General features: G+C 48.7%; 1 protein-coding gene across 2 annotated transcripts; it reads right to left on the bottom strand.

Annotated features, from left to right (window-relative positions):
- Positions 1-4,127: 4,127 nt before the first annotated feature.
- Positions 4,128-22,591, bottom strand: COPS3 (COP9 signalosome subunit 3). Of its 2 annotated transcripts, XM_061391281.1 has the most exons (12): positions 22,447-22,591; positions 20,671-20,800; positions 18,474-18,586; positions 18,341-18,390; positions 15,665-15,757; positions 14,057-14,236; positions 11,759-11,899; positions 10,202-10,375; positions 8,164-8,250; positions 5,914-6,027; positions 4,960-5,040; positions 4,128-4,712 (listed from the first exon to the last, which is right to left on the bottom strand). In XM_061391281.1, the coding sequence occupies exons 1-12, from the start codon at positions 22,499-22,501 to the stop codon at positions 4,659-4,661; spliced, it is 1,272 nt and encodes a 423-aa protein (XP_061247265.1). In that variant the 5' UTR covers positions 22,502-22,591; the 3' UTR covers positions 4,128-4,658. The 2 variants fall into 2 exon arrangements, with proteins under 2 accessions (XP_061247265.1, XP_061247266.1); XM_061391282.1 differs by lacking the exon at positions 20,671-20,800 and having other exon boundaries at positions 22,447-22,529.
- Position 22,592: the final 1 nt, after the last annotated feature.

Below are 22,592 nucleotides of genomic sequence, written 5' to 3'. Positions count from 1 at the left end.
AGCAACCTAGATGTCCATCGGCAGATGAATGGATAAGAAAGCTATGGTACATATACACAATGAAATATTACACAACTATTAGAATGCATTTGAATCAGTTCTAATGAAGTAGATGAAATTGGAGCCTATTATACAGAGCGAATTAAGTCAGAAAGAAAAACACCAATACAGGATATTAACGCATATATATGGAATTTAGAAAGATGGTAAGGATGACCCTATATGTGAGACAGCAAAAGAGACACAGATGTAAAGAACAGACTTTTGGACTCTGTGGGAGAAGGCAAGGGTGGGATGATTTGAGAGAGTAGCATTGAAAGATGTATATTATCATATGTGAAATCGCCAGTACAGGTTCGGTGCATGAGACAGGGTGCTCAGGGCTGGTGCACTGGGATGACCCTGAAGGATGGGATGGGGAGGGTCAGGATGGGGCACACATGTACACCCATGGCTGATTCATGTGAATATATGGCAAAAACCACCACAATGTTGTAATTAGCCTCCAATTAAAATAAACTAAGAAAAAAAAAAAAGATGCTTGCTCCTTGAAAGAAAAGCTATGACAAACCTAGACAGCGTATTAAAAAGCAAAGACATTACCTTGCTGACAAAGGTCTAGTCAAAACTATAGTTTTTCTAGTAGTCATGTATGAATGTTTGAGTTTGACCATAAGGAAAGCTGAGCACTGAAGAATTCATGCTTTTGAACTGTGGCGTTGGAGAAGACTCTTGAGAGTCACTTGGACTGCACAGAGATCAAACCAGTCAATCCTAAAGGAAATCTGTCCTGAATATTCATTGGAAGGACTGATGCTGAAGTTGAAGCTCCAATACTCTGGCCACCTGATGTGAAGAGCTGACTCATTGGAAAAGACCCTGATGCTGGGAAAGATTGAAGGCAGGAGGAGAAGTGGACAACAGAGGACGAGATGGTTGGATGGCATCACTGACTTGATGGACACGAGTTTGAGCAAGCTCCGAGAGTTGGTGAAGGACAGGAAAGTCTAGCGTGCTACAATCCATGGGGTCACAAAGACACTGAAGTGGCTCAGACCATAAAGAATCTGCCTGCAATGCAGGAGACCCAGGTTCAATCCCTGGGTCGGGAAGATCCCCTGGAGAAGAGAATGGGTACCCACTCTAGTGTTCTTGTTGAGAAAACCCCATGGACAGAGAAGCTTGGTGGGCTACAGTCCATGGGGTCTCAAAGAGTCAGACGTTACTGAGCAACTAACTCTTAACTTTAAAGTTTTCTTCTAAAAATTGGCTAGTGTTTCAAGTTGAAACCCAGAAACGTAGAATTTACAAATCAAAAACTGCATTTTTGAAAAGCAAGTAATGGGAGAGAACTAGAATATAAGCTGACCAGAGAAGGGAATGTGATCAAGGGTAGAGCACCTATGAGTGCCACGCTTAAAAAGCTGACAGCTTTTTGAGACCCTCCACCAAATTATGTGGGGCTTCCCAGGTGGCTGTGGTAAAGAATGCCTGCCAATGCAGGAGACTCAGGAGACATGAGTTGGATTCCTGGGTCGGGAAGATCCCCTGGAGAAGGAAATGGCAACCCACTCCAATATTCTTGCCTGGAGAATTCCATGCACAGAGGAGCCTGGCGGGCTACAATCCATGGGGTCGCCAGAGTCGGACATGACTGAGCAACTGAGCACACAGGCATGCCAAATACATGCTGGAAAAGGGAAAGCATTTGTCCCTGGTTAGATTGCATGTGTGCATGCTGTCACGTCTGACTCTTTGCAACCCCATGGACTGTAGCCTGCTAGGCTCCTCTGTACATGGAATTTTTCAGGCAGGTCTTCTGTGTCTCCTGCATATCAGGCAGATTCTTTACCACTGAGCCTATTGAATTATATCTCAAGTTAACCAAATTAATCTAGAAGTAACTTTGAGAAACACCTTCTTAAGTATTTGTGGCTTATGTTGGCATATCACAGGAGATGTGAGATTTTAAAAAATCTAAGAAACTTTGTCCAACTCATTATTTACCAAAAATGTGTGTCTAAGCAGCCCTTTCCCCTAAAATTGTTTTAGCAAAAGCTCAGGTCTCCAGTGGGTTGAGGAGCATGCTGTGAGTAATGTCTATTAAAACCTTCCTAACTCAAAACATTGGCTTAATTTTTCAATGTTTTATGTCTTGCAAAATATAATCAAATCACATCTTTATTATTGCATCAACTCGTTAAGATTCTATGGACACTACCCTGTTACTAAGGCTAGTTCACAGTAATGTGCTGTTAGCCTTGTTTGGGACTCCAATATACTCACCAGTCAAGAAGGTGACTTCCATGTAGGGCAGAACAATTCTGTAACTTTATTGCTTGCCCATTTAGTGACATTCTTTGGCTCAGAAAACACCTTCTGCATTTAAAATACATGCAACTAGAAGTTTTTTAAAGAATACTTTGAACTGATATATCCCAAACCAGAGGCCTTGTAGACCAAGCATAATTACCTAAGAAAGTCTAGACTAAAAGCTGAATACTGTCACTTGGGCAAAGTGTGTGTGTGTGTGTGTGTGTGTGGCGGGTGGTGGTGGTGTGGGGGAGTGGGCACTCACTGGGCACCCGTACAAATAGAAACACACATTATTCAAGCACTGAACTCTGAGGGCCATTAGTTACTAATTCAGAGTACTTCCTAACATTGGAGAGTGCCACAAAAAGACACACCTGAAAAGTCCTAAGAAAATGAGTAGGTCCACTATGTGAGGCGTGTCAGATTCTTTGTAACCCCATGGACTATGTAGCCTGCCAGGCTCCTCTATCCATAGGATTCTCCAGTCAAGAATACTGGAGTGGGTAGCCATGCCCTCTTCCAGAGGATCCTCCTGACCCAGGAATTGAACCCATGTTTCTTAGGTCTCCTGTACCGGCAGGCAGGTTTGTATTTTTTTACCGCTAGCACCACCTGGGAAGCCCAATAGTCATTAACCACGTGGCAGAAAAGGAAACAAGTCTCACCAAAATTTGTAGAGCTTAGGAGGTTGGGGAGGTCCCCAGTGGACTGGGGCCCCGGACGTGTGCGTGGGGGAGGCCTGCCTCCTGGGCTGGAATCACTGCCCGGGCACAGGCGCTGCAGTGAGGTGGACACCCTTCCAGGGCCCAGAGCCAATGTAGGGGGCCTGCGCCTTTCCTCCCCAAAGCCAGAGAACACGCGAGGTGGGTGCAATGTGGAGGGCTGAGAGTACCCAGCCCCTCTTCCTTGACAGATAGCAGGGGCCCCTGCAAACACAGCAACAGGCCCTAAACACCGGGCCCCTCTGGAGATCAAAGTTTCAAAATTGATGTGGTGTTTTAGTGAACCACTATCTTGGGGGGAAATCAAGTGTCCACGTCAGAACCCATGAGTTACCCTTGCCTTAAATAGCCATGACTGCCACCTATTAGACTTCTCAAACATGTTTTAGGTGATTTTAATTCAGATCCGGGTAAATCAGAAGTTGTCCAGTGGTTTTTAACAAAACAAAACTATGTATAATTCGCCACATTGATAGAAGGGAAATTTCCATTCAGTATTTCCTAAGTACAAGCCTGTGTAAGTATGCATGGAAACGAAGCAGCTCACCTGAGTTGGGGAGCAGTCTGGACAGGGGGGCGGGGGGGCGGGTCACAGCCAGCCCAGGGTCACTGGGACCCAGCCTCATCCATGCACTTATGGATCAGATGCTCTGTGGCCACCTTCCTGCAGCACAGCAGGGGGTGGCACGATGGCCCACACAGCCTCAAAGCCTTTCTACTGGGGTCATTCCTTAGGCATGAGATTTCAGAGATCCTTTGGCATGATATTTCAGAGTTTCCTTTTGTAAACAATGAAAATGTGGTGATCACACAACTTGACGCATCATAAACAGTGAATGTTACTCACAAGGGAGACGCTCTTTAGGGACCTAATTCCACTGTATCCGACCGCACTTTTCAGAGTCTCCACACCATCTTGGGACCAACTCAGGGGACCTGAGTCAGATGCATCCCAGAGTCCTGAAGAGGGGGGACCCTGAGCAGAATCCAAACGCAGCTGTGCAGGTGAACAGGAAATGCTTGTAGATAAAGCCCAGGCAGGTCTGCCCTTCACCTCACAAACAGAAGAGCTCCACACACACACGAAGGTTCCCAAGACTAAAAGGGTATCTCTTTAATTCAGAATGCATCCTATGGCTCACATGCATGGTAATTTAATTCTGAAACACTGGATTCTACCTGAGAGATTCTCCCAGATGTTTTTTCTCCTCTTAGCTTTTTTTTTTAAGGCAATTGATATCAATTGTAGATTCAAATCTTCCAACAACTCTTAAAATCTACATCTGTTCAGAATGAACATGTTCTTTAAAAGCTTTTCAGAGGGAAAAGGTGATACAGAAGACGAACCAACGTTCAAATAACTTAAAACAAAAAGGCAGATTTAATGCAATAACATTAATCTGAGGATAAATAAACCCACAACAGGCTTTAAAGTTTGAACATGTTTTCCTTTCTTCACAGAGAGAATGGTTTACTGAAAGCACACAGGACTGAAGACATCAAAACAAAACGCAGTCTCTACGTCCAGGTGAGATGGGCCTGATCCTCTAGCCGCCTCCCAACACCTGTCCGGCCACAGGGATGGGCGATGGCTTCTCTAACTCAGGATGGGTGTCGGCTTCAGGAGTAACTGGATGGCTTGTTTCCTGAGTCATCTTCCTGTGACCCCATGCTCTGGGAGGGAGGCAGGAGACAGTGCACTTGTCTGCCTGGGCAAGAGCTTCCCGCCAGCAGCCCCAGAGGATATCACCCCTTGTAACAGGGAGGCAGTTATAGGACCCCCACCCCCACCCCTAAACACACTTCCAGCCTGGAGTGTGGAAATGCTCTCCACGAGCACATCTCCGTGAACTTCACGTATTACAGGGACACCACCCAGCTCCCTCCAGCATACTTCTGTTAACAAGGGGACCCCAATCACCTTCTGCACGAACTGGGGGTTCACTGTGATCTCCTGGTCCATGGCCTTCAGCCGCTCGTCCAGCTCTATACACTTCAGCATCTGTGTGGAGGCAGGTCGACAGGCTGAGCAGGTGGGTTCAGGGCAAGTTTATCCTTTTGAGCCTAGACTATTCGGGTGCTACAAGGTCACAGCCCTGAGCCAGATAGGTTCTGGAGTCAGAATTTGGGGTCAGACAGTTAACACAGCACAAATAGCGCACCTTGCCTGCCACACCATAATTAAACTACACACGTGAAACCTAAAACCGTTCACAAGTGTCATTTCAGGTGGCACCTGACACCAAACGAGTTACAAAAAATACTTCCAGCTTCCAGGGTTTTAAAAAATTTGGAATTGCCAAAAAGAGACTCTGGTGACTTACTGCTTTTCATATTCTGAAGCTACTGTTTGGCTGAATCCATTTGCCTATCAGAGGTAAGAAGCCTGTTGGCCCCCGTGAGCCCAGCTCACGCCCGGAGGCCCTGAGTAGCATGGGCCGCGGTGTAGAGGCAGAGGCTCCCTGGTCCTTGGTCCGTGGCTGCTGCCCAGCGGGAACCGCCGCTGGCCTTCCTCCCCGCCAGCCGCTTACCCCTGACCTTCTGACCCAGGACTCCAGACTCAAGTTACTGAAGGCTCCACCGTGTAAGTGGCTACTGGGTACACATGAAACTGTACTGAAACACTGTACTCTCCCAAGCATTTCAGGAGTTGAGGGAGGCTCTGATAAACTGGACAAGGATGCTAACCTACCGTTTATTTATAACCAGACAATCGGGAAGAGTCCATTTTGAAATTAACTTTCTAGGAAATTAGATGTTCTTACAAACTAGTTGGGAACTACCTATATTTAAAACTAAAATTATCCTGGAACACAGAAGCAGTACTTCAAGTGTAAAATCACAGACATCAGCCCAGAGCACTGGCATCTGTTACCTCCTGGTCAATGTTGTGAAGCATGGCAGGATTGTTGTATTTTTCAGGGTTATCGTGGAAACTGACCATCCCATCCTTCTGATTAATACTTGCAAAAATCTCACCATCTTCTATCTATAAAAGAGAAATCAGGAAAATAGTTTAACCCCAAACATTATGTGAATAAGTGGTATTTCAACGCAGTTAGGGGAAATCACAGAGAACAACAAGTAAATCAATTGGTAAGTGTTTTAGGCTCCACCGGTTTCTTCAACTCTCTTCCCTCTCTTAAATACCTAGTATGTGCAGGGCACCATGAGAGACTAAGGAGTAAAGTCCACATAAAGTGAGTTAACCTTTACTTCGACTGTGCCACGCGGCCTGCAGGATCCTAGTTTTCCCCAGCCAAGGACTGAAAGGCCACAGACTTGGCCACTGGACCACCAGGGTCATCTCCTAGTCAGCCAGTTTAAAGGGAACAATTCAGTAGATTGAACTATACCTGTGATGCACAGGCACCACCTCTAGCCAGCGGGCCCCCGCCCGTCTGCGTAGTCACTGCCCAGCCCCCTCCTCTCAAGCCCCACCTCCACCCGTGTACTCTGCACGCTGTGCACATGCCTGTTCTGGAGGTTTCGTGGAAGTGGAGTCAGACAGTGCGTGCTCCTATGTGTCTGGCTTCTCTGGCAGATATTCTGAAGCACCCTTGCATCTTTAGACAACTTCTATGAGATATAATTGAAATTGTCTTTGTGTTTCACGAAAGGAAGCCCTAACAAATTTTTGGTTCACTCCAGTAGCAATTATCCTCTGGTCCTTTAAGAAAATTTTCCTGTCAATGCTGATTCCAAGGCAGCTTCAAGGTATACATTTTTTATTTGCATCAACAACCGGGGATTAAGTTGACTGATCCTCATAGCCAAATCCTGTCCATGCAGCTAAAAAGGGAGCAGCCGATAGAAAATCCCAGAAGGGTGCTGTCATTCCTGACACACCATGCCCCAGCAGCAGCAACGCTCCATCTGGGATGGTGGAGCTGAGCTGCCTGGGCTGGTTGCTATCTCCAGCCTCGGGGGATGTGGTCCTAGTTAACGAAGTGCTCACAGCCCAACACAACCGAACACAAGGCGTGACTCCCTGACTCTGTGAGCACATGGGGGATCTCACAGCGGACAGAACACACCTAGTGGAAATGCACACCAGGTTCACCAGCAGTGTGCTCTGTAAAAACCACAACAGGAAACCACCCCCATGTCTACCTGATGGTTCCACTCATGCCGTGGACGCTGCAACCCTGAACATGAGCTGGCTGCAACAACGCGCAACACAGTGCATGGGGCTCGTGATGCTGAGCAGCAACAGCCAGACCTCTGAGCACACACACTGTACATTCCCTTCCGTAAGAAGCTCAAAAATGGGACACCGCTAAAAATGGGACATTACAAGTCAGGATTAAAAATAACCTTTCCAGGCAGATGCAGGGCTGGAACCTGGTTTGAGACGGCTACACACTGTATGATTCCAACCATATGACATTGTGAGAAAAGCAAAACTGGAGAAAACGAAAAGGTCAGTAGAGGGAGGGGTGGTAAGGACCAGGCAGAGCACAGGGCATCTGCAGGGCAGAGTGGATGCTCCATGCGATGCGGTCATGACAGATTCACGTACATGCACATTTATCCAAACCCACAGAGTGTCCAACACATGAACAAACCTGATGTAAACTAAGGACTTTGGATGAAGAGCTGTCAGTGGAGGAGCATCAGCTATGACAACAGCCCAGTCTGGTGGGGACACTGATCAGGGGAGGCTTTGATTGTGTGTGGGGACTGGGAACTCTGTACTTTGCCCTCAATTTGGCAGTGAACCTCAAATCACTATAAAAAAAATTAAATCTTATTTAAAAACAAAAATCCCTGCCTTCATAAATTTTACACAGTAGGACAGGATTTTTCAGGCTTGGCAGTACTGACGTTTTGAGCCAGAGAATTCTCTGTGGTGGGCGCGCCCCCTGCATGCAGGACCTGGCTCCGCTTGCTATGAGCAGCACTCCCTGGCTGTGATGACCAAGAATGTCCTCAGGACACGACCGTGCGGGACACACGTGCACACGTCCCAGGAAAACCGCAACTGTGAGGAGGCTGACGGAGCACCCACAGTGGTGCCACTGGATGCCCTGCCTCCTCCTCTATGTCTCCCATGGCGAACACCAGTAACCTTTACAAGGACAAAACTCCACTTAGTAACTTCTGAAAACAGAAACACACTTACCATGTGCAGGACATACTTTTCTGCCTCCTGAGGCCCGGACAGCTGCACGCGACTCGCCATATCTTGTAACGACAGTGTTAAAAATGTCTGAAATTCAGAAGTTAATCAATCACAGGTAGAAACAGACTGAAGAGAGAAATTCTAGTAAATGTGTAGACTCCTACTGAGTCACTGATCGCGTGCTTCTCAAGAGTGTACAAGCTTTCTGTTGCAAAGATGACTTGAACTCCATGTGCTAAGGCTTCAGCATCACTTTCCTAGAGCAACGACTTCTAGGAAACACCCTCCACATGGGGTCTAGAATGACGTGTGTGCCAGGCTGCTCGCTGCAGCTCTACCTGTGATGGCAAGGTCAGAACTGCCCAGATGTCTGTCAGCAGAGGACTGGCTGAGTGCAGGAAACCACACAAATGGACTCCTACACGGCTATAAAAAACCTTACAAAGTGAGGATGCTTTTTATGAGCTGAAATTGAAGACATGCACATCATTAAACGTAAAAAGGGACACAGAACAGGGTCTATATCTGGCTCACATCTCTGAACAAGGAAACTGCATACGTGTGACAGCACACGTGTGTGTGAATGCACATGCTTATACACTTTCTGCTGGGAGGCCCGAGAAGCAGTGATGCTGGGCTGCCTCTGGGAAAGAAAAGGCCAGCTGCAGTATAGGAACTGGGTGGAGATTTTTGTGTCTTTGCATTTTGTATTGTAAATATATTAACTTGTAAATAATATGAAATTAAAAAAAAAAAAACAGATTCATCCTTCAAAATTCAAAGTCAGCACGCGTAAACACATTGAGGGCTAAAAGGAAACCAGTGAGGGGTGGGGAGGGGGAAGGAAACCAGTGTTTACCATGGTCTGCCTGGGACCTGATGAAAACGCCTTTCAGGAACAAATTAAAACAACCCCCTTTTTTAGAGCAGCTGGCAATATTTACAACTGCCAGCTGTAAATACAATGCATTTTCAAAGCAGGCCTTGTTAAGATTCTGATGTTGAAAATTCTTGATAAGCCAATCACCAAAAAAACTCTCTATATATTTTAGTTCAGAGTAGCACCTCCTTCCCAAATGAAACTCCTGTGAATTCTAAGCAGTATCTAGGCAGTTTAGCACCAGTGAGGAAGAAAAGTGAACATTTCGAAATATACAGAACTGTCATTTTTCCTTTCAAAGTAAGAAACTTCCGCTTGACTGTCTATCAGAAGAGAACTGGCAGAGAAAGTTATGATTGTCTGTACAACAAAGCACAACGTACAGTCACTGTGATACAGGCTTACGTTGCCATGGAAACCAGAAGAAAGGATATAGAACAGCATATAGCATGTGACCCTGGTTACAGTCAGTGGGAGTGTTCGCACACATGGAGCAGACGGATCCAGAGAAACGTCCCCAGAACATGATTGTGGAGCAGGTCTGAGCCCCCGTGACAATCCCGTGTCCCCGCCTGCCCGGCAGCCAGCCATCTCGTCCACTGCGTCCTTGCAGGGCTGCGTCTCGGGGGAAGAGCTGTCCCCTCCCCGCTCATTGCAGCTGTTCTTTGCCGGTTTCCCATTACCTGCAGTGAACACCTCCATCTCCCTGGCTAACATAAGGCTTCGTTTTCTTTTTACACTTTCCTGGACAGTCTTAACACTTGATAACAAGCATATTTTCCAGCATCAAAAGCCACTGGGTCTATTTTCATCTTAAAAAATAAAAACTACACAGTTGGCTTATCTTCCCCAGCGCAAGTGCACCAGCCAAGCGCCCACGGGTGGGTTAGCCTGCTGTGAGGTCCCGGGCAGCACAGCTGTACCCTTAGCATCTGCCCAGGCCATCTCCCTCCCTTCAGCTACCTGTCTGCCTCCCAGAGCAGCCACATCTCCTCCCTGCTTCTTCTTCACCTGCTCTTCTTCTCAAATACCCCATACTAGCCCTGGAAAGGCACCCCTCAAGGTCCCCAAAGGACCGGCTGGGACCCTGCGCTGCTGCCTCAGTGCCAACAAGGACAGGAGAACGGAGCCTGGCTCTGGAGGCCCACAGGACTGCACCTTGGTGAGTCTTTGGATGTTCTTCTTATATAGCGAGGACAGGCACTGCTTCACCAGCCCCATGTTGTTGTCCCGTGTAAAAATCTCGCTGTGCTTGGTCACCAGGCTGCGGAGCTCCGACGGGTTGTTGGTGGAGTACACTTGCGCTAACTCGTGGTATGCATTGCTAAGAGGCTAAAGGTGTGCAGAGGGGAAGAAACCAGATTCGACAGTTAGCAGAACAGAGCCTGTGTGAGATGCAAAAGGAAACGTGGCACTAACTACGGAGCAAGGAGGTCCAGCCTCCCTTACTGTTACCCAGCAAACTGTAAGTTACTCTAAGCAAATGCCTGGTTTTCAAGACCAAGGAGAGAAGTTTACCATGGTGCTCCTTGCGTAGCACAGAGCAGGCCTGGAGCCTGCATTCAGTGACGGCCACAGGCCTTTTTCTCACAGGCAGCTCCTGACTTGTCCCAGATAAACCATTTTGGGAAGAAAGGGGGCAAACACCCACCCTTCTCAGCCCCCTCTTGCTCCACACGTGCCTCACCAGGTGCCATGGGACAACCAACTGCTTCCAGAGGAACAAGAGACCCCTGGGCTGAGGGCCCCTCAGAGCAGAGCTGTGTCCACCACCCGGGTGATACGGCTCCTCATCTTCCCTGTCAGACACGGGGCAGGGCTGCAGGAGCGGGCGAGCGGTGCTGAGCAGCATGCGCAGACCTGGTTAGAGCAGCAGCCCTACCCTGATGCCTGAGCCCTCGGCACCACTCCATTAACCCTGCAGACAAACCGCAGCCCTTGTGAAGGAGGTGAGTCACGAGGACCCCAATTACGAAAGTGCTCCTCCTGGAACAGGTCACTCCAGGGCCATGGGGGCCACCTGTGGGAGTTCTCCAAACCCGCGTCACTCTTGCGCGGGCTCTGAGGGCCTCTCACCCACCCCCAAATGCCCACCTGTGACAGGAAGCCTGGAGCCCAAGAACCATGATGGGTAGCTGAAGGACAAGGGCAATACTCAACATGACAGCACAGAAACCTTCACATCAGGAAGACTTTCAAACTGACCTCCTGAAACTTTGAGTTTTGTTCAAGGAGGGTCAGCACAAAATTGTTATCAAATGATAGTGACTTCAATTTAAAATAAAATAAGCATGAATTATGAGAAAATAAAAAAGGAGGTCATTTCTCCACGTGGTCCTGGAGCCGAGTCCTTAGGAAAACCATAGCAGCTCAGTGAGCAAAGCTTGGGGTCTAAGAGGATCTCCCAGCACCTGGTCAGAGTTCAAGTCCAACAGAGCATAAGCACTGCTCTATCAGAACCTTAAACCCCTACGCCATGACCACCCAGAGCAAGAGCGTGGACGCAGATTCCTGGGAATACCCCACCCCATCAGGGGGTCGGTGGGCACGGACAACGACAGTCAGGGTCCTGCCAGATGCCCAGGGGATGTCGAGAATGTCTGCTAATTGAAGATGCTGGGAGAGTAAAGTCACATAGATTACAGAATTATGCATCACCACAGCTTTGTAGGAACAGAACATGTCAGCTGAGAAATCACTGTTTTGAAAGCTCACCTTAATGAATCTACCCACAATCTGAGAGGTGTATTTCGGCAGCTGCTGTACTTTGCCCAGCAAGATCAGAGAGACCAGGATATACTTCTTATACGACTCCAGCATGATGTGACTGACGGCCATGGCAGGTGTGGTGATGGCCTGGGTGGAGAGGAACGTCAGAATGAGGACAGGGCATGAATTCGGAAGACAGTACTGATACCCAGTCACTGCCTTTAATGACAACTGGGCTTTGGCACTATCACCAAGTTGTGCAACTGTTCCTACTACCTAATTTCAGGACATTTTCACCCTCCTAAAAAGAAACTCTGCTGGGCAGGGGTCACTGCCCATATTCCCCTCCCCAGCCATCCACTCCTCCACTTCAATTCTTGTTGGACTTGCCTGCTCTGGACATTTCATATTAATGGCTTTACCCCCCTCTCTTGGCTGTGCTGTGTAGCTCATAGACTCTCAGTTCCCCGACCAGGGATTAAACCCAGGCCCTTGGCAGTGAGAGCATGGAATCCTAACCACTAGAGTGCCCGAAATTCCCATAAATGGCTTCACAGGGTCTTATGTGAGCAGCTTCACTGTGACACTTCCAGGGCACACACTGAAGTAACCCGCGTCACAACCTATTCTATGATTCAGGCAAACGGTGCTCCACGTAGACAGAGACCACCTGGGCTGGCGGGCATCTGGCCGCACGGCTCTCGCTGCCGAGAACATGCGTGTGTGTAGGTGGTGTCTGCTGCCACTTCTCTCAGGTGTAACCCTGGGAATCAAAGTGCTGGGTCACATGGAGGTTTCAGGTGTGACCTTTTGAGGAACCGCCAGACTGTTTCCGAAGGGGCCGCACCACTGAGCATCCCACTGGCCATGACAAGGGCTCTGAACCCACACCCCTGTCAGCAGCCAGCACCCCATCACAACTGCCTGCTGTGTGACCTGGTGCCACACTTGTGGCTCTGAGTTGCATTTCCCTTTTGATCAGGGCTTCTGGCCATCTGTATATAGTCTCCAAAGAAATGTCTATTCAAATCTGTCGCCTATTTTAAAACTTCAGGGCTTTTACTGTTGAATTCTGACACCTCTGCACATTCCGGACGTGAGTCTCTTTTCAGAAACATCACCTGCAAGTATTTCCTCCTATTCTGCAGCTGCCTTTCTACGTTCTTTCACATGAATTCATGAAGGTTAAGAATCCAAATCTATCACCCAAATCAGCCCAAATGTCCCAAACAAAACCCAAGCCCCCGGGCCCTTAAGGCCGTTTGGAATTATTCCACAGAAACACTCCTGTAAGCGCATGAGGACACAAGCACAACGAGCCCAGGCAGCGCCGCTTTCAACGAGGCAGCAGCACCTGCTGAAGGGCCTGCCCGCTGGGGCCCAGGGGGCACCCAGGGCCACCTGTACTCAGGGTGAGCAGTGGGCGCAGCTCTCACTCGTCAGTTTATGCAATGCTGCCTGATTTGAGGTGTTTGTTTTTTGTTTTTTTTAGCAAGTGTATCTTTTGGAATGTTTCAGAAAAGCAGTAAAAAAAATGCCTGTCTGGTATCACTCACGTCCCCTGCCCAGCAGCACCTCCAGTCGCCCTGTCCCAGGCCCCAGCAACGCTGGTCAAGCCCACTGACCAAGGCCACGCCTACCCAGAGGCGTGTGCACATGCTTGCACAGCATCTCAGATACACTTGAGCTCCTCCAAGGTTCAGAGCACCTTTGATTACCAGAACGTGCACTCCGAATCAAACTGAACTTCTGAACGTCTGACAAGTTCATCTTAAAACACTGTTTCTACCCAGTCCTGTCTTTTTAGGCCCAGAGCAAGCCTCCAGAAATGCACATCTCATCACAGACACAAAAGGGTGGAGGGGAGGCACTTTTTTCTCTGAACTCCTTTACATACTCTGAATTATGAACTAGGAGAATGCCTTATTTATTAAAACAAGAAACACTTGGGAATTCCCTGACAGTTCAGGGTTAGGGTTCAGTGCTTTCACTGCTATGGCCCTGGGTTTAGTCCTTGCCTGGGGAACTATGACACTGTAGGCCATGCAGCATGGACCGAAGAAAAAAAAAGCAAAAAACTTAACCCAACTTCACACCTCATTTCAGAACAAGAAGATGCGACAAAGATCACTGGCTCCATTGCTTCCCCACATACAGAGGAAGCCGCAAACATCCAGAGACACACAGAACTCAACCCGCACCCGACAGAATTCGAGTCCCTCCCTGCCGTGGGCCCCAGCCACCAGTCAAGGCACGCCTCTCTGACTGCACAGGTTCATACGCCCCGAGCTGGGGAGTGACCACCTGCTCATAGAAGTAGAGTGCCCGCTCGAAGTTCTTCAGCCCGGTGTAGACCATCCCGCCATAGTAGTAGTAGCACAGGAAGTGCTTGGCGTCGTAGGCCCCGTTCTCCTTGCAGATGTCCACCATGTCCACATCCAGGTACGGCAGGGCCGGCTTAAAGCACTTTGCCAGCAAACACAGCTGTGGAGAGAGACACATGCAGCCATCACTCCACATGCACTGTGGGACACGTCAGCAAAAGGAGAAAACCCAGAAAGTTCTAGAAAACACTTGGCTTACACCTTACTGACTAGAATGATTTAAACGTTGACACGTCCTTCCATCTTCTTAGGCATTCGGAATAAAACAGCATTTCTTTGGAAAAGGCTAACTGGCTGTGACATGAAGAGCTCACAAGAGAAGCAATGCCCGGGCATCTACAGATGATGCATGAGTGTGGGCTCTGCTCTCTGCTGCCCTGGCGGCACGGGCACTGCTCCTCTCAGATCTCTCCTTACCTGCTCTGACTCCCTTGACTATGAGTAGAGAATGTGCAGCCCAAGAAAGCAGGACCGGCAGAGCCTCAGGCCTGGGTGACAGTGGAACCAGACACACAGGGGTGCAAACAATGCACACCTGGGACTCATAAACTCTACCGTGTGCCCGTCACACCTGCGCCACAAAAGTGTTTCAAAAATAAGAGAAAAGAATGCACACCTCCATGTGAAGTGAGAAGATGTGGCTGAAATAATCCACATACCATGTTATTCATTAAGGGAACAATCTGGATACCCCACAGAGACTGGCTAAACCCACAGTATGGAGTTCTCTGTGGCTATGAAGCACTAACAAAAAATCATCTCCAAGACACAGTATATAGGAAAAAGACCTTGTATAGACTGTTACTCGGAGAAGGCAATGGCACCCCACTCCAGTACTCTTGCTTGGAAAATCCCATGGATGGAGGAGCCTGGTAGGCTGCAGTCCATGGGGTCGTTGAGTCGGACACGACTGAGCGACTTCACTTTCACTTTTCACTTTCATGCACTGGAGAAGGAAATGGCAACCCACTCTGGTGTTCTTGCCTGGAGAATCCCAGGGATGGCGGAGCCTGGCGGGCTGCCGTCTATGGGGTCGCACACAACTGAAGTGACTTAGCAGCAGCAGCAGCAGCAGATTGTTACTATTTGTGTTTAAACTACAGAGACAAAAATATACAGGTATCTGCTGGTGTGTGCCTAAACTGTTGCTGGAGGGCTGGAGGAGAAATGATCAACTCCAGCTTCCTCCGGAAAGGAGGGAGGGTGGCAAGGGAGCACGTAGAGGCCGGCTTCATTACACATATCCCTCCTTTGCCATCTGGGTTTCAATAAACAAACAAGTAACATCTTCAGGCGTGAGAAGTCACCAGTTGGTTCTCAGGCCCCAGAGCTCCTACTGGGAGTGCTGTCAGGGTCACAAGCACCACCCCCCCATCCCAATCTGCTCTCACATCCCACTGACTGGCTGGGTGGCAGCCCACGGCTGGTGGTCAGCAGCCCCAACATTCCCTTCCAACAACAGCGCACTTAAAACATGGCGCCATCCCAACAACGTCCAACCTTGACCCGGGTGACCCCCGGTGCTCACCTGGCAGAGGTCGGCGTGCACAGAGGTCAGCTGGTTTGTGTTCATCTGCATCTTGTCAATGGCTTGCCTAAGGACGCCAATTCCTCGAAGAGGCTGTCAGAAAGAGGCCTGTCAGTTAGGGCCTCGGTGGGGGCGGCACGCCTAGTCCTAAGCTGTCCCTTACAAGTGAAGTAACCCTACAGGCAGGCTCCTCTAAATGAGAGCAACCCTACTGATGGGCTCCTCTAAATGACAGGAGGGGGGGTCCCACAGCCTCTGGAGAAACTTCTGTCTCTGTTCAGTCAGAAAGTGTCATCTTAGGCTGTTTATTGTCATATTTAGAGTAATTAGCACAACTTTTTAAAATCAGAAAGCTTTTTCTAATTAATGGAGATCAATAATCAAAATCAACATTACATTCTCAACAGTTCATTATATTTACAAGTAAACAAACCACAATTTTCCAGATCATTAACCACAGAAGTGACTCGTGTTTAGGAGACTTAACTGAGAACATGGATGCTGGCCCTTTCCTGCAGGACATTCTGGGGGTCACCTGTAAATTCTCTCCAGCACAACATCTCTTACCTGATGGTAAATTACTGTTGAAAGCGATACCACAAGCTACAAACAGACCATTTTCCTGCCCTGATCGTGAATAACAAGACCGAGAATCACAAGAGGTGCAATCAGCTTCTGGGGAGAAGATGTGACTGTGAAAGAGGGGAGGAACTCGCAAGCTTTCCTCAGTGAAGACTGATTGGATATTTTTAACCATCTCCCTCAAACAACAGTTAGGTAGTGCACCTACAAAATTATCAACTGAGTCTTTGTTTTCAGGCTCTTTCACACCATCAGTCTTTCAAAGTTCAATTTCAAATTAAAAAGAAACATCCAAATTATAACCTGTGTCAGTATCACAATAAATAAAGACTTCACTAGATTAAAGGAGACTAAAGACTGGAGAAGGAAATGGCAACCCACTACAGTACTCTTGCCTGGAAAATCCCATGGACGGAGGAGCCTGGGAAGCTGCAGTCTATGGGGGTCACAGAGTCGGACACGACTAAGCGATTTCACTTTCCTTTCTTCTTTGTAGACAGATAACATGACAAAGTTTCAGACACAACACTACAAATTAATACTGCTTAACTCTTCATTTGAATCTTCAGAGCTAGGTTAAATGAAAAAAATACATAAAGGAGACTGCTGCTGCTGCTGCTAAGTCGCTTCAGTTGTGTCCGACTCTGTGCGACCCCATAGACGGCAGCCCACCAGGCTCCCCCGTCCCTGGGATTCTCCAGGCAAGAACACTGGAGTGGGTTGCCATTTCCTTCTCCAATGCATGAAAGTGAAAAAACAGAGTGAAATCGCTCCGTCATGTCCGACTCCTAGCGACCCCATGGACTGCAGCCTACCAGGCTCCTCCATCCAAGGGATTTTCCAGGCAAGAGTACTGGAGTGGGTTGCCATTGCCTTCTCCAAAGGAGACTAAAGAGACACAATAATGTAATTTAACCTGTCATCTGAGATTGTCTTTTGTTACAAAAGACATTAGCAGAAACAACTGGTTGAAGCATAAGGAGGTCAGATGTGTTAAAGGGTTCTATACATGTTTGTCTTCTGATGTGCTGCGGTTACATTAGAGAATGTTCTAAGTTGTCCTAGTTTTTAAGAAACACTCACTGAGCTCTCAGGGTAAGGGGACCATAGCTGCAACCTTCTTTCCTGTGGCTCAGAAAGGAAGAAGACAAGACTGAGCAGGTCAGGGAAGATACCAACATCTAGGGACTCTGGGTGGAGGGCATTTATGGCAATTAATTATACCAACCTAACAACTTCTTATAAAGGGAAAATTAGGTCATTCAGTTCAGTTTAGTCGCTCAGTCGTGTCTGATTCTTTGCAACCCCATGAACCGCAGCACGCCAGGCCTCCCTGTCCATCACCAACTCCCGGAGTCCACCCGAACCCGTGTCCATCGAGTCGGTGATGCCATCCAACCATCTTATCCTCTGTTGTCTCCTTCTCCTCCTGCCCATAATCTTTCCCAGCATCAGGGTCTTTTCAAATGAGTCAGCTCTTCGCATCAGGTGGCCAAAGTATTGGAGTTTCAGCTTCAACATCAGTCCTTCCCATGAACACCCAGGACTGATCTCCTTTAGGATGGACTGGTTGGATCTCCTTGCAGTCCAAGGGACTCAATTAAAAGATTTAACAAGAAGGGCTTCCCTGGTGGCTTCAATGGTAAAGCATCTACCTGCAATGTGGGAGATACAGGTTCTATCCCTGGGTCAGGAAGATCCTCTGGAGAAGGGAATAGCAACCCACTCCAGTGTTCCTGCCTGGAGAATTCCATGGACAGAGGAGCCTAGCGAGCTATAGTCCAAGGGGTCGCAGAGTTGGACACGACTGAGTGACTAACACACACAAAAGGTTTAACAAACAAGCAAACAAAATCTGCACTTTATAACATGAGGCGCTAGAAGGGCCATTCTGAACAGAAGCAGCAGCTGTGCCCTGGGGGCACCTCTCCTGTGGTCAGAGCTCCCCCAGGAGATGTTCTGAGCTCTCCAAACCCATCACATATGTCTGAGCATCAGGGTCTCAGCACGAGGCTGGGACCCTAATGCTCGGAGCACTGCACAGGTTACACACAAGTGAAACGAAACTGTAAATTACTCAAACAACATTCTTACCTGTTTTCTTTCCACAAGTGCATTTGTTAGCTGATGGCAAAGCCCAGCAACTAGACACAATAACAAAATATTGAAGATGTAAGTGAGTACAGGGCAGAACACAGCCACGGAGAAGAAAAGGCACTGCCCTTACAGGTGTCTGTCGCATAGCGGATGTGCTCCCCGTTGCAGGTGCTGATGAAGAGCTGAACCTGGGAGAACAGCGTCTCGAAGTCGGGAACGCTGGGCATGGAAAACTTCACAAACCTACAACACAGAGAAGAACCAACTGGTCCTGGTTGGGGCCTCATGGTAGGAAATATGGAAGTCCATCCTGCCTCCAATGCTCTGTGAAATTAAAGGAGTCATGACACTTTTAAAAATTAAGAACCAGAATCTATGAGATTCTGCTGGCCTGGTTCTTTGCATAATCAAGACACAGAACATAAACACAAATAGAGACTAAGAAAAATAAGCTTAAAGAACAACTTTTACCCAGAGCAAAAAGGCAAGGAATAAAAGATATCCAAAAGAGAGCAACTTTCAAAAAAGAAAACTGTTAAATGAGGTCAAATATCAGGCCACTTAATACTCAAAGTAACTAAACTTAAACTTGTAGCCCAAAAATTTTTTAAATACTTTCCTTTTGCACTTCAATGTTCTCAGTACTGCTTACTCACTTAGAAACCCTGAGCAGAACAGACTGAAGGGGGACAGGGAGGAAGCTACGGGCTGGCTGGAGGCCATGGCAGTGGCTCACAGTCATGGTGCTGCCCCAGACCCAGGGGATAAGGACTAGCTGTGGGGCAGGACCAGAGGAGTGGACTGGTCGGAAGAGGGACAACTCAGATGACCCATTCCGAGTCACCTGGCAGATGGTGCCACCAGGCGCCACCATAAACACTGAGAAGGAGTCGGAGAAAGGTTTCTGGGGAGAAATTATTATGTAAGCCACCACCACTTACATACCGCTTACAAGTAAACTTCAAACTCTTCTTTTTAAAAAAGAAAAAACGGAATGGTTTAAACTCATTTCAAGAAAAATGAAACAGGTGTTATCACCTAACAACAATTTCTCCATCTTTCAACTTGTACTTCCATCTATACAGTATCACAATGCCACCTGACATCAGTAATTATACTTCCCAATGATCAAAATCTGTCCAAACAATCTCATTTGGGCTTCACAATAGGTCAGTAAGGCACTGTGACTTCCACTTTATAAACAAAAATACACAGCTCAGGGCCCCACATCTCATAATCAGCAGAACGCAGATACAAACCCAGGGAACCTGGTAACCAGGTCAGGGTCCTTCCCAGGTTTCCTCTGACATACAACGTTAAACATCTTATAGCTTCAGAAAGCTTTCACATACATCATCTCACCTGACACACACATCGGCATAAGCTGAAGTGGGTACAAACTGTGCTACCTGTTCTTTTAATGGGAAAGCACAGCCAGCAGAAATCTTCATCCGCCAGCCACAGCCAGCAGAAGTTTCTGCAGCGGAGGCCCTGTTCCGAGTGTGTGCCATCTAAAGCAGTGGCTACTGAGTCCTCAAGATACTGCAAGTACGACAGAGGAGCTGAATCCTGCAGGTCACTTATTTGTAAAGATTTACACTCAGACACGCAGCAGCCACTGACCACCATCCTGCAAGCGCAGGCTAGACCTCGGGCTCTGACAGCACCTTCCTCCTGACACACCCCCGTCTCAGGAGCGCCAGCTCAAGTGAAACCAGACCCTCACTTCAGGTCAATTTGTTCTCAGTTCATCTATATTATTTCAACTTTCACAACAACCATAAAATCCCAATCTATGACACTAAAACATCAAGAGAAAAAAAAAATCAACCATCAAGTACATAGAGTCACAAGAGTTCAAAAGACCAACTGGAATAACGTCTGTTTAACTTGGTCTTAAGCCAGCTTAAACTTGTCTGCAGGGTGCTCTGGACCACTTGGAACTTCACTCAGCTCAGCCTCCTCCTGCCCTGTCCTGCCACTCTTTCCTCTTTTCAATTCAGAAAATGGGGAGAACCCCATGGATCACACGAATAAAAGTATTCAGACAAACACAAACTAGAGTACCACAACTGAGATCACCATTCATTTTTTAAAACATTTCAAAATTTGTATAAACATTAAGAATTTTAAAAAATAATAAAGCAGAACAAAAAATACAAGCAATGATTAGCTGCAATGAGGTGAGGGTAACTGCTACAACGTGACTTTAGTTGTGCCAAAGAGCTCACTGTCGTTTACAGGGCTTACTTCCTACACCAAGCAAAGCCAGCGAGCGCAGTGTTGGGGCTGAGCGAGCACAAAGCCGTGAAGGAAGACGCCCTTACAAGACAGCGAGGACGCCCAAGGAGTGCTCCTGGACATCCAGGGCCCCGAGCACGGTATCCAGATGGGATAAGTTCTTCGCCAGGAGCTCCCCACTCTTGTTGATCAGTTCACAAAGCTGAGTCATTTGCCCTGGAAAACAAGAACGACACTACCGTTCAGAACAGCATTCACCAGACCAAAGGATGTCATACCTCAGACATGCTGGTGCCTAAAGGTGATTTCTTCCAACTCCTTCATTTCAGATGAGGACCCAGAAGGGCCAGAGACACCAAATGATTTTGCCTTTGGTCTCAGTGCTAAGTTTCCGACTTTCCTCTGGCCACTGAAGGTTTCGCACTCCCACTTCCAATGCCCCAAACCAGCAGAGTGCACATTACCATCAGCACCAACTCATCTCTCTTCTGTATCCAAAATGTCACCAGCTATGACTTCATCTCACTCCTCAGCCTCTCAGTCCACTCCTTCCTCTCCCCTCCGCCTTCATTCCCACGCCCGTCACTTTCGGTCTGCACACCATCATCTTCTGAGCAGCCCCCTCCTTCCTTCTCTACCCCAGCCCTCACTCCACACCGGCACCCATCTGTGCAGGAGGTGTGAGGCACATCAGTCAGAGGCAGGGCAAGTGACCTGCACGTCTCTGCTGGGCAGCCTGCTCCTACGGCAGCAGCCTGCACAAAGCATGTGTGTGAAGCTTCTAGGCAAGCAATCCTGTTTGACGCTCACCAGCATGGCCTCGGCTCTGTTTTTTAAGTAAGAAAATTGAACCTGGGAAATGAGTTGTTTGGTTAGTCACCAAGTGACTGAGACAGGTGCATGCGTGTTCAGCAGCTAAAGTAAGTCATGTCCAACTCTCTGCAGCCCGCCAGGCGCCTCTGTCCATGGGATTCTCCAGGCAAGAATACTGGAGTGGGTTGCCATTTTCTCCTCCACGGGATCTTTCTGACCCAGGGATCGAAGGGGATCTCCTGCATTGGCAGGCAGATTCCTTACCACTCAGCTACCTGGGAAGCCCAACCGAGACAGGACTTGAACCCAAACCTCCTAACCTCATGGGACCTCGGGAAACTGGAGTCTGTGGCACAAACAAACGAGTGAGTGCCTTCCTCACTCCCAGAGACTCCTAGCCTCACCCCTGACCCTAACTCCTACCAGTGAAGAGAAACGAGGCAGAACCGTTGCGCTGCTGTGCGCAGCGCCGGGCACCAAAGCAACCTCGGGGCAGCCAGGCGGGCAGCACCTGGGTCCTTACACCGGGAGACGCGAATCCCGAAAGAAGAGTGCCTGGGCAAGGTCAAGCGGCTTCTGCAACCTTAATGGTTCCTCCCGCTCACTCCTGACAACCCCGCGCAGTCCGAACGTTTCTATTTCTCAGATAAACCAACAGGGTGAGGAAAGGGGCCTCACAACAGCGGCCAATTACTTTAATTCTGGGCACTACACTCAGGCCATGAGAGGAACCAACCAAAGACATGAAAATTAGGGGCAAATTCACAGCGGCCACAGCTCCGCTCCCCCAAAAGGGAGCCGGGAGCCAGGGCCCCCGGGGATCAAGCGCGACCAGCCGCGAGGGGCCCGGCCGCGAGGGGCCCAGCCGCGAGGCCAGGTAGGGAAGGGCCTCCGGGAGGCGAGACGGACCGAGCTCCGACGGCGGGGGGCGGAGGCCGGGGCCTGGGCGAAGGGGTCGCCCATCTCGCGCGCTCCTCAGCCCCGGCTCAAGCGCCAAGACCCACGCCGCAGGCCGGACGCAGGCTCGCGGCCCGCGCCCATAGCCTCACCTTGGGCGGAGAGCTGGCGGACGCTGTTGACGAACTGCTCCAGGGCGGACGCCATGTTGCCGGTAGCCGGGCGGCGGAGGCGGCGCGCGCGGGACGAGGGCCGGCGACCCACCGGAGGGCCTCAGGGCGATGACGTCACTTCCGTC

Source organism: Bos javanicus, chromosome 19, assembly GCF_032452875.1.
Source record: "Bos javanicus breed banteng chromosome 19, ARS-OSU_banteng_1.0, whole genome shotgun sequence".
Lineage (NCBI taxonomy): Eukaryota > Metazoa > Chordata > Mammalia > Artiodactyla > Bovidae > Bos > Bos javanicus.
Note: the sequence above shows the minus strand (reverse complement) of the source record. Positions and strands in the feature narration are given on the sequence as shown.

Bases quoted from the DNA above. Each gene is read 5' to 3' on its own strand.
- COPS3 (XM_061391281.1), bottom strand. From the start codon at position 22,501: ATGGCGTCCGCCCTGGAGCAGTTCGTCAACAGCGTCCGCCAGCTCTCC. The intron at 18,587-20,670 runs GTAAGGGCGTCT...TCTGTGTTGTAG, and splicing joins TTGGGCGTCCTCGCTGTCTT to GTTTGTGAAGTTTTCCATGC. The intron at 5,041-5,913 runs GTAACAGATGCC...GCCTCCACACAG, and splicing joins TTCACAACATTGACCAGGAG to ATGCTGAAGTGTATAGAGCT.